This window comes from Apteryx mantelli, unplaced genomic scaffold, assembly GCF_036417845.1.
Source record: "Apteryx mantelli isolate bAptMan1 unplaced genomic scaffold, bAptMan1.hap1 HAP1_SCAFFOLD_34, whole genome shotgun sequence".
Classification (NCBI taxonomy): domain Eukaryota; kingdom Metazoa; phylum Chordata; class Aves; order Apterygiformes; family Apterygidae; genus Apteryx; species Apteryx mantelli.
The window spans coordinates 2,151,355-2,163,389 of NW_027118693.1; the positions used below are offsets into that span (position 1 = coordinate 2,151,355).

General features: G+C 48.6%; 1 protein-coding gene across 1 annotated transcript; it reads left to right on the forward strand.

The window, feature by feature from the left end:
* Positions 1-8,774: 8,774 nt before the first annotated feature.
* Positions 8,775-9,581, forward strand: LOC136996384 (olfactory receptor 6J1-like; the record flags this gene model as incomplete). The annotated part of the gene is made up of 1 exon (XM_067317308.1): positions 8,775-9,581. A coding segment is annotated over one exon (807 nt), but the record flags the coding sequence as incomplete, so codon positions are not given.
* Positions 9,582-12,035: the final 2,454 nt, after the last annotated feature.

Consider the following 12,035-nt stretch of genomic DNA (forward strand, 5'->3'; position numbering starts at 1 on the left):
CTCCTCGGTGACCTTTGTCAGGACATTGTCATCAATGCACTCCAGAAACCTCCCGGATTCCTTGTGCCCTGCTGTGTTGTCCCTCCAGCAGATATCGGGGTGGTTAAGGTCCCCCCTTATGAGGAGCAGGGCTTGCAAATGCGAGACTTCTTCCAGATGTCTGAAGAAGGCCTCGTCTGTGTCTTCTTCCTGATCAGGTGTCTGAAGGTGACACCCAGTGCAATGTCACCCACGTTGCTCTGCCTGATAACCCTGACCCATAAGCTCTCCACTGGCTCATTCGAGCTGCTCTCTCACATGAAGGACAACTCCCCCTCCTTGCCTTGCCCACCGGTCCTTCTTAAAGAGCCTGTGTCTATCCATTGCAGCAATCCACTCCTGTGAGTGATCCCACCGTGTCTCTGGGATCCCAATGAGCTCAAAGTCCGCAGCTGCACACAGACCTCTCATGCCTGGTGTTTGCTCCCCATGCTGCAGGCATTAGTGTATGAGCACTTCAGAGAGGTGCCAGCTGTGCTGATTTCTCAGGAGGGGTGTGAGAGCTTCCCCCATAATGCTTTCCTGCAGGCATGTCCTTATTTATGTGGATATGCTCGAGGTGGGCTTCCTTCACCCCACAGCCTTTCCTTGCCAACCTGATCCACCACTTCCTCGCCTGATTATTGGTCATCCTCTTCCTCCTGTCGTTCCCAGTGTAAAGGTCTCCTTACCAGGTTTGCCAGGTGGTAGCAAAGATGCTTTTGCCCTACTTGGTCAGGCTGACCCAATGTCTTCCAAGCAATCCTTGATTCTCAGAGAAGGCCCCATGGTCATAACAACCACAACCCTGTTGCCAACACCAGCTGTGCAACCAGTTGTTGACCCACAGGATCTGTCCCTACCTCCTCCAGCCCTTCGCCCTTACTAGCAGGATCAAAGAGAAAACTGCCTGGGGCTCCCAGGTCCCCAGATCGTTGCCCACAGAGCAGGTAGTTGTGCTTGATGCTTTGCAGGTCTCCCCAGGCAGTGCCTTGGGTGCTCACATGGATGAGCAGCAGGGGATGATAGTGCAAGGAGCAGACAAGCCTCAGCAGTCTTCACCGATGGGCCTTACCACCGCGACAAAAACGCCCTCATGATCATTATCCCAGCCAAGTTGTCTTTGCCTCCTCTCCCTCTTTCATCCCTCCAGGCCCTCATTGCTCCTGGCTGGGCTTTGTTTTTAGTTCCGGTCCTAGCAAAGCCTGGACATCTGCCTGTCTCCTCCCCATGGACCCCAGACCCCCACGGCCTCAGTGACACCCCTGCACTCCTCTGCACCTCCAAGGCCTCAGTGACACCCCTGCACTCCCTGCCACCTTCATGGCCTCAGGGACCCCCCAGGAAACCCTGCACACCCAAGGACACCTCGACACCTTCCCACTGCCTCAGAGTCCCCCATCCTCCTACCCAGAGCTGCTCCCTGCAGCACTTGGGGAGTTGTCCAGGCAGGCTGAGTGCTGACCCTCGCAGGTGGCAGAGTCACTGCCCCAAGCACACAGCACCCTGGGGCACAGGGACACTGCTCTGAATTACAGCCCTGGGCAGACCTGTGTGCACACCCTGGCTTCACCCCCCTGTATCGTCCCTGGGAGAAGGCAGCTGGATGCCGTGTCCCAGTGATGGTGTGGGAGGGAATCCCTGCTCTGAATGATCTCCTCCTCCTCCTCCACCCTGGAGAAGCCAGGAGAGTGACCCCACCAGGAACCTCAGGAGTGTTGTCCTTCAGCCAGAGACTTACCGTGTAAAGGGCTGTGAAGATTTCTCCCACAAATGAGCTCTCCTCTGTCTTCCCGCTCCAGACTGCCTTTCACATCTCTCTGTCTTGTCTCATCTTATGTCAGAAAGAGCAGGCAGTTCCCAGAGCCCTGCCGCTCTTTGCAGAGGAGCTGCTCCTGGACACAGCTCTCTCTCGGCAGTGCTGCCCTGTTGCCATGAACTCCCTGCATCCAGGAACCCGGCCCTGCTCAGGAGCTGAGGCCCAGCAGAAGGTGTGATTTTCTCTGTCCCTTGTGCTCCCTGCTCCTGGGAAATGTTCACTGAGGCAGACCAAAATACTCATCCATGATCCCTCTCTAAACAATGGAGAGAGACCAGTTAGAGTATTGCAGTTTGCCTCATCAGAGGATGGTTATCTAGGAGAGTTGGAAATGTCCCACTCTAGATGCCCCTATTCCCATCTCTTAGCTAGGCAGGACACCTCGTCAGGGACAAGACGGGAGTTCATTTTCCCACACTGCAGGTATTGATTCAGATGAGTCAATCTAGGCATCTCCTGCTGGTTTAAAGCCCCTGGGATGGAGTGGGACTCAGATCCCTCCCAAGAGCTCTGCAAAAACACTGGAGGTGGGATCCTCCTTGCCAAAGCTGAATTGAACAAAACAGAGATGTCTGCATGTGAGCTCCTTGGCTATGCTCCCATTATAATCAGTGGAGATGAAAGGTGGGAGTCAGCTGGTCACCCACTAACACTTGGTGAAATTTTAAGAGACAGAGGTGGTCCAAGGCGTGTTCCAGTGTCTGCTTGCTCTGATGGAGCAACTATGAGACCTCTGTCCTTCTAGAGCATCAGGTGGGGGCCAGGTGGGGAATTTCCTTGGTCATCTGAACAGTAGAAGCCTCACAGTGCTAGGTGTCCCCTCACTCTGAACCTGAGAAACATGCAGATCCCTCCATTACAAACAGCTGATGTATTTCAGTGCAGACATTCGATTCAGTGGCATAATATTAGGCCTGCAGTGCCCTGTCCGATGCCTGGGGTGTCCAGCACAACCCCCTGTTTCTAGCAGATCCAGCATGGGACCTAGAGGAAAACCATGCCCTTTTGGAGTGTTTGCTCAGGAGGTGTCCCAGGGCACCTCGAGTTTCCTACCTGTGCCCGAATAACTGAATCCCACCACTGCATTTGGGCAAAGTCTGTACCATCTACATCCAAGCATGCTGCATAGATGGGAGGCACATCACACCAAGGTCTCCACTCATGTCGCTGCAGGCTGTCCCAGCTCAGGGACTTCTTCACTGGCACCTTGTCCTGCCTGGACATCAGTTCACCTCTGTCACAGGCCTCAAGGTGCTGCAGATTCAGCTTGGGCAGCAACCCCCTCTCCTGCCATTCCTGCATGGCCCAGCCCTGTTTCTCCCTGGCCTTGGGTACTAGACAGTTTGCCATCTCAGTGGGAACCTCCTTTCACCACTACATTGCCACCTGCTATCTATGCCAGCATGTCTCTGCTCTGAAGTAGAGCCATTGCACACACAGTGTCCTTGGCCCTTGGTCACAGGTTTCCCCATGACCAATCTGTGCTTTGTGCCACAGCTGAGGCTCTACAGCCCAAACAGACACAAGTGCATGCAGCCTGGGGCACAGCAGGAGGCACTTGGAGACACACAAGCTGTCACAGGGCTGCCACATGGTTGGAATAACTGAGATGTGGTGGGTTCACTCGCACGACTGGAGGGCTGCGATAGTAGGGTACAAGTTCTTCAGGGGAGACCAAGGCAGAGGATGAGGAGGGGGATGCCCTTTGTGTGAAGGCACAGCTCAGATGTATGGAGCTCTTCCATGGGACAGACAAGGGGAGGCAACTCTGAAGGGCAGGGTAGCTCGGGAGAGCCAGCAGGTCTTTTAGGACAGCATCCACCAAGCACAAGAATGGTCCATCCTGATACTCAGTTAAACTACTAGACATCTCAGGAGACCAGCTTGGCTGAAGAGGGAACTCATGCCTGAGCTCCAGTGCAATAAGGCAGCATATGGGAATGGGAAGGAGGGAGAAACTGCAAAGGAGCAATTCAGAAATATTGTCCAGTGAAGTAGGGATGGTGTTAGGGAAGCCAAAGCTCCTGTGGGATTGACACTTGCAGGGATGTCAAGAGCATGAAGAAGAGCTGCTACTGCTTCAGCTGCAGTAAAAGAATGCAAAAGAAAATGTGGGCTCACTGCTGAGTGGGGCAGGGAATCTAGTAGTAGCAGATGTAGATAGATCTGAGGCACTCAATGCATTCTTGGCTTCAGTCTTCACCAAGAAGGTCTCCTGGGCCGTAGCACCTAGAGTCAGAACTCCAGAGGGGAAAAGTCACCAGCAGTGGATGAGGTCTGAGTGAGGGATTACTTGCAAGAACTCAGCCCATACAAGTCTAAGGGACTGGATGGGTGGCATCAGAGGGCATTGAGAAAGCTGGCTGCTGTCGTAGCAAGGCTGCTCTCTATTATTTTTGAAAGGTTGTGGAGATGAGGGGAGGTCCCAATGAGCTGAAAAAGGGCTGTTGTGCCCATCCTCAGAAAAGGCCACAAGGACAACCCGGGGAGCTACAGGCTGTTCAGCCTCACTTTGGTGAGCAATGTGTCATGGAGCAAATGCTCTCGGACCATAGTTCTTGACTCATGCAGGGTGTCCCTGCTGCAGCGCAGGTTGCCTTCAGACCACAGTATCTCAGAGGTGTACCCTCTGGGAATGGAGCGCCTCCTTCCAAGGGCCTCTCGTCCTGCCACGGGGCACCACGGAGAAGATTCTGGCTCCACCTTCTTTACTGCCTCCCATCAGATGCTTATAAACCTTGATAAGAGCCTTTTCTGAGCCTTTTCTTCTCCAGGCTAAACAATTCCAGCTCTCGCAGACTTTCCGCATGTGAGACATGCTCCAGTCCCTTAATCATCTTTGTGGCCCTTTGCTGGACTTGCTCCAATATGTCCATGTGTCTCCTGTACTGGGGAGCCCTGAACTAGACACAGCAGTCCAGATGTGGTCTCACCAGTGCTGAGTAGAGGGGGAGGATCACCTCCCTCGACCGGCTGGCAATGCTCTTCCTAAGGTAGCCCAGGATACCGTTGGCTTTTGCTGCAAGGGCACATTGCTGGCTCACGGTCAACTTGGTGTTCACCAGGACCCCCAGGTCCTTCTCTGCAGAGCTGCTCTCCAGCTGGGGGGCACCCAGCCTGTACTGGTGCATGGGGTCATTCTTCCCCAGGTGAAGGACTTAGCATTTTCCTTTCCTGAACTCCATGAGGTTCCTCCCTGCCCTTTTCTCCAGCCTGTCAAGATCACTCCGAATGGCAGGGCAACCATCTGGTGTATCAGCCACTACTCCCAGTGCTGTATCATCAGCAAACTTGCTGAGGGTGCACTCCTGAACTCAAGGGCATGGGACAGAGCTTTGTAAGCTCCTGATACGGTTATCCTCCTCCGGGAAATGGTCTTCTGGTTGGGCAGCAAAGTCCTCTTGGCAGGCCAGTGTCTCTGCAGTTTCCTTCTCACAAGGGGGACCAGGGAGATGCCGTGACTTTCGTTGGATCAAGCCCCAGCCCCTGCTGCAGAGACACGTGGCCTGGAAGACCTTAGAGCCAGCCTCCAGGTACACAGAGCAGCAGGAAGTCAAGCTTCCAGCTTCTGGTTGAAAGCCAGTTCATGCTCAAAGCTAAGAGGTGCAGGAACCATTTGAAGCACAAGGACAGCAGTTGCCTCAGTGATGAAAGCTTCACACTTGCTCTACAGGCAGTGAACAAAATGAAGAAAACCCTAGCTGATCAGTTCAGTACTGAGCTCCACCTCTTGGTCACTTCCTCGGGTGTCACGGGCCCTCCTCCTGCTCCTCACCCACTTCTGTCTAGTAACAGCTCTCCCAAGCCTCCTCCACTCTTTCTGTCTCCCCATCACGTTCCCCAGAGCCCTTTGGACCCCTTGTCCCCCTGGTTTGGTCCCATGGGGAAGGAGGGGTCCCAGCATCACTTGTGTGCACCCCTGTGCACCCAGAGCTGTTAGCTGCGGTGGATGGTGCTTCCCCCCACCCAGCAGCACCAGCCCTGACCCCAGGGGATGGCTGTGGTGGTGCCAAATGCTCCCACAGCCAGGGTCACATCTGGCACATTGTTCCAGGTGTGGTTGGAGACTGGCCCAGCAGAGACCCCCACCAGGAACAGCTGCTCTCTGTTCAACCTTGCAATTATAGAACGATGCTGAGTGTGGATAAAATGCCACCCTGACTGGTGTACATGACCACACTCACTAGAGACAGGTGGATATATTTCATAAGGACAATTACTCATAGCACACATTCTTCAGAATTCCTTCACGCAAACCCTTTGCAAGCAAAGTGCTGTGGTCAAAATGGATCCCAAGATGCAGGAAGACTGGCCAAATGTCTCTGTGCATCAACCCTACATGAGGTGATACATCAGCTGGAAGCACAACGACATGGGTACATGCTTCCTGAAAGACTGGTGAGGAAATTGAGGGGACGCTGGGCTGCACCAGCCACTCCTCTGCACCCCCTGGATGTACTGGAAAATGAAGAAATGGGTTGAAACAAGAAGAGATCTAGAGCCCAGCTTAGACAAAGACAGGGTCCAATAGTCCCCTGGGAACACTGGAGTTCAGTAACAAGCCTATGGACAGAGGCTTATGCTCTGCTGGGGCTGTCCACACTGAGCACAGAGAAGGTGGACTAAGAGCCTGCCTGTACTCAGGGAAAGGGAAAGCCTTGCTCAGTGTCACCACGGATGAGATTGCTCTCACTGAACTTCAGGTGACAATTCAGAGGTGCCTAGTCCTAACCTAGATGCATTAAGATGGTAAGAGAGGTCTGCATTATGTTGGCAGTTATAACTCTGAACCCTCAGGTTCATACTTCCTTTTGGAGGGGTAGAAGATAGTCAGGTGGCCCTTAGGAACCAACGTCTCACCCCTGAAGAGCTCCCAGAGGTCTGCAATGAAGATGCCTAGATGTCAGTCTGTCACTCCAGCCTCCCTCTGCCCTTAGAGAGGAGGAATCTGTTCCTCTCCTCTCCTTTAGAAATCCATTCTGCGAAAAGTTGAATCATGTCCTAAACTCCACTGACTAACCTAAGGCAACCTAAGGTGTCTACCTCTTGAACATTTAAAATCTATCCTTTCGATGTCCAACATTAGAAAGATAAGGCAGGGAGTGTGACAGTAGCTCCACAGAAACTGCTTTCACAGATTACATTTCTTGATAGCACTTTTAAAGATTTGGTGTTTCTCTCTCTTAGGCTGCCTCACAAAATGGATCTACATTTCTGCAGGGATTAGGTCACCTGGGTACCAGCTATCATTTTAATTAATGTCCTGTCACCCTCTCAGACCGACTCTGCTGAGGAGCATCTCAGGAAAGCACAGAGGACCGTGATTCTTCAGGGAATGCCAAAGGACTTTGGGTGGTTTTACTTGAAAGGAAAAAGAAAATCAGAGCTTACTTCTGTCTGGCAGCACAGTGCATCAGAACAAACGGCATTAGCAGCTGACTCAAAGAGGCTCTGCAAGAACCTTGAAATGAGACATACCAGATGATTGTTCTCTCAAGGTTGTGGGAGGAGAGGGAAGGAGATGATGGTCTGCAGAAATTCTGCTGGCCTTCTATTTCCCCTTGACAGGGTTTCCTGCACATAGATTAATGTAAGTAACTGCTTTGCCGCATTTCACCTCATTTTTTGTTGATTGCTATTTTTGTTGTTGTTGTTGAGTTCCTAGACTGCCTGCCTGCCTGCCTGTGATTGTCCCCCTTTGCCTGTGATATTTCTCAGGCAATGAGACCTTGCTGACCAGTCTGTGTCTATGTGCTTGGATCTCTGCCCCTTTCTTTGCTTTAACTTGTCGGCCAGGTCCAGCCAAGCAGCACAGAGTAGTACTTTTCTCTCTTTTGGGCCTATACAAGTTCTGTGAGCAAAAGTGGCAGGATGGAAAGGAGGTGGTCTGCATAGGTAGGACTAGACTGTCCTGAGAGGATTGCATTGAGAATTCGTTGCCTTCAAGACCTCAGATAATGAATTCAGGATCAACTCCATACCAAACCAAGTTTAATTTTTCCAGTGTTCACAGAAAAAAAAAAAAAAAAAAAAAAAAAAAGGAGTGCCTGTTAGTTTATTATCCTTGGATTTTCTTTTTTTTTCTCCCTCCCTTATATTACCTTTTTTTCATTTTTATTTTTCCTTCTGATGGCCAGAAAGTTTTATCAAAACCGTTTCTCAGCAAAAAGATTGCTGTGACTGAAGAAAAATCTCTTTATAAAGCTTGGATGGAAAGACAGTTTTAATCATAGCATGTTTGTCTTATTTCTTTTGGGCTTTTTTTCCCCCCTGAAAACAAAAACATTCCCAGGGAATAAAACTTCCCTCTTATCTAACTCTCCCATTCACCTTTATTTTCCATATGCCTCCTCCTTTGTCACCATTCTTCTTCTTCCTTCTTTCCATTCCTTACCTAAAATCAAAAGGTTAATGTCACTTTGAAGAGATGTTTTATCTTTCTCCAGGATGCATTTTATCTTATCCAAAAATACAGGTTTAAGATAGACTAGAGAAAGAATGACTGAGAAATGTCTATTTTTTTCTCCACTGACTATAAAAGGACACTTGAGTGAGGAGCTCAAATGCAAAAACTTACATGTTGTTAATAGTGGATTCCTACTCTAACCTAGAAACTAAGTTTGTTGTTACTGTTTGAAATGGTGTCTCCTTACTCTATGTTGTTTCTCCATGCCTTGTCTCTCTTCTTTGTTTTCCTTACAGACTTTTTGTGTGTCCCCATGGACCTCTTTTGTTATACTTCTACATTTCTCTACCTGTCTCCACTTCCTCTAACCTTCTGAGGAATTGTTTCCTCCACTCACCATCTTCTCTTATTCACTGCAGCTCAGTTGCAGATATGTTGAACCATACGACTGTCACAGAGTTCCTTCTCTTGGGCTTCCCCTCCCTCCACCATCAGGAGTACCTAATAGCAATCACTTTCCTGGCTTCCTACCTGGTGATCTTAGTTGGAAACCTGCTGATCATTGCCCTCATTCTTTCTGACCGAGACCTCCACAGACCCATGTACTTTTTCCTCTGCAACCTCTCCTCTTTGGAGATCTTCATTGCTACATCCATCATACCCAAAACAGTAGCAAGCCTGTTGATGGGCAGCAAAGCCATCTCCTTCCCAGCTTGCATAACTCAGTGCTACTTCTACTTCCTCTTGGGCACCATCGAGTTTGTCCTTCTGGCTGTCATGTCCTACGACCGTTATGTGGCCATATGCTACCCTCTTCAGTACCCCATGCTCATGAACAGTCAGCTTTGTGTTCAGCTCCTGTTGGGATCATGGACTGCAGGCTTCCTGTCCACCATTGTCCCCACTGTCCTAGTTGTCAGGCTGCCCTTCTGCAATGCCAATCATATTGACCACTTCTTCTGTGACAGCATGCTTTTGATCAAGTTGTCCTGTGCAGACACACGGACTGTGGAGCTGATAAGTTTCATGACTGCTGTCATCATCCTCTTTGGCTCACTGGTCATGACAGCAATGTCCTACCTATACATCATTAACACCATCCTTAGGTTGCCCTCAGCTTCGTCACGGAACAAGGCATTTTCTACATGCTCCTCTCACTTCACCATCGTCATCTTGGGCTATGGTAGCTGCATCTTCCAGTATGTGCTGCCTTCAAGTCACCACACTTCCTATTACAAAATGGTGGCCCTGATCAACACAATGGTAACTCCTCTGATGAGCCCCTTCATTTTCAGCCTGAGGAACGAGCAGATGAAGAAGGCTCTCAAGGTGGGCTTGAAGAGAAGTGTGATAATCTCCAGGAAATGTTTTTCCTTCTGAGGAGGGATTTTGTAAGTGGAGGGAAAAGGGAGGGGGGATGGAACAAATGATTAGGATTCATTTGCTGAAATTACACCTTTCTTTCTTAGCAGTGTGGAGTTTCATGAAATCACACCAGTTTCTCTCCTGAAACATATCACTATGATAAGACCTAATCCTCAGATAGGGATGCCTTTCAAATGGTCTAAAAGCACTTTACAAACCCTGGTGAATACCCTGGTGATGGTGTTTTCTAAGTGTGGAAACTGAGACAGAAAGCAGCAAGCTGAGGAGTTCCTCCTTCCTTGGCACACCAAATTCTCAAGACAGTTCACCTTCCTCCAGTTTGGATGCAGCTTCTCCTTGTCACACAATCTGGTTTGCCTGTTTATTTTGGTGGCAGAGCTTTGTTGAACCTTTTTGCCTTTAGAAAGAGACAGAAAACAGGTGGAACAAATAAAAAGGAGAGCAACAATGGCTTTATTTCTCTGCTAAGTGGCACTTACTTCTCCCCATTAATCTCCTGGTTGGGACAAGAACACAGACAAAATAAAGTCTAAATTACCCACCTAACATCAGCTCTCTTTTGAACTGCAACTAAATCCAGAATATTGGTCAGTAATTTCATTGTTGAGTAACAATGCAATTATTCTCAGATCAAGCTTAATGAAATAAATGCCCAGTCCTTATGATACAATACTGTCAGAGCCAATACTTCAGCTAATAGAACAGATTCATGCAGTAGAATTAGTTTCTCCACATATAGACATTTGTAACTTAAATGCCCTAAGCTGAGTGCATCGCCCACCCTCCTGTGATAGTCTAGAGGATTACATCATCTCCTCTTACGCTAGTTGTCCATAGTACTTCAGAGGAACTATACGGAGCATAGAATTGGAAGCTCAACTTTTTCATAGGAAATGCCAGGTGCACTGAACCACACGCTGGGCAATGTGTTATAATTTGTGCAAGTGAGGGAGTTTACATCAGTGAGTTCTGTCCTCTGCAGCCCCAAGGATTAGATCTAGGCCTTAAGTTCTCTCCAACCCCTTCACCAAACAAAACCAAAGAAAAAAATCCTTTTCTCTAATCCTTGTCATGGTATTGCCATTTTGTCATTTTCATGGATTCATTTTCACTCACGATTTGCAAGACAAATATCTTGTTTTGGAATGAGAATCAAAAGCAGTATTTGTTTATCCATTTTAAATAAAAATATGACATTATCATTCTATCTGAGAGACTTTTTTATTATTTAAATCACTCACTCCCAATAGTACAGAAGCACAAGATGGATGAGTTTAGTCTTAAATGCCTAGCATGGAAATTTTGAAGTTATTTAGTTGGATGACTCCCATCCCCTTTAAGTTGGCAAGGAATCCCACCAAGACATCTTCAGTGAAGAGACTTTGGAATCACAGATAGCACTTTAACTTAGTTATCTTAGACATCTTATTGTCAAAAATCCTCCCCAAAGTCATTGTGGCAGTAATGTCTCTGATCTTTCTGGATAGAAAGCTACAGTTTGACTATCTGTGGGAGCGCCACACCTCTGGTTACAGCATAGAAATAACAGAACCTCACTGTTTGTCCACTGCTGCCTCTACACCAATATCTTAGGTGCTTGCTTTGCTCTGATGGCCTGGCCTCCAGACTGTTCACTTTATTCACACCAGGGAAAAGTCCAGGTGCAGTTGTGGGATAGTTCATTCACGAATTTGCTTCTTCCGTTGAAAGAACAGGTCACTCCAAGAGCTGCCCCTTGCAAGGGGTACAAACAAGACTGTGCTGGGTGTTGCTTCCTCTGCTCTGTGCAGACGTCAAACTGTATTTTATGCCCTAAGGCATGCAGCACATATCCTCACTGCCACACTACAAAACAAAACAAAGCACGCATTTTGTCAGCGGTGATCAACAGCCCTCACTTGATTTCATGTACCTTGAATGGAGGAAGCACACACAAAACGACATGCCTGTGTCTCTGGGCTGCAGGGGCACTACGTGGGCCAGCAGACACCCAGGAGGCCCAGAAGTTAAGCAGTATGAGCAGCATTTCCTGACAACAGGGTCTGCTTCCTGTAATAAATGTGCACAGTAAATAACAGACTTTCTTCTGTGGATAAAGGTCCCCTAAATAGCTATCCACCTCCCTGACACCTGAGCTGGATAAATAATGGATTTTTTTTTTAATAGGTGAATTGAAAATGAAATAAATAAATGAAAAAAAAAGAAGGTGGACTTTGAGGACTTTGTTAAATGAACACAGAAATATTCTTGTCCACTGCAAACCCTTTCTTAGATCTAAAATGCTATGTTCCTTCTGAAAGTACTGACAACAGAAGTTACATTCACCCCAGCCAGCGAGAGGGTGGCCCTGAAGCTCTTGTGTTGCCTACTCCTGTAAAGGCATCAGTAACATGCTCCATGAATGTG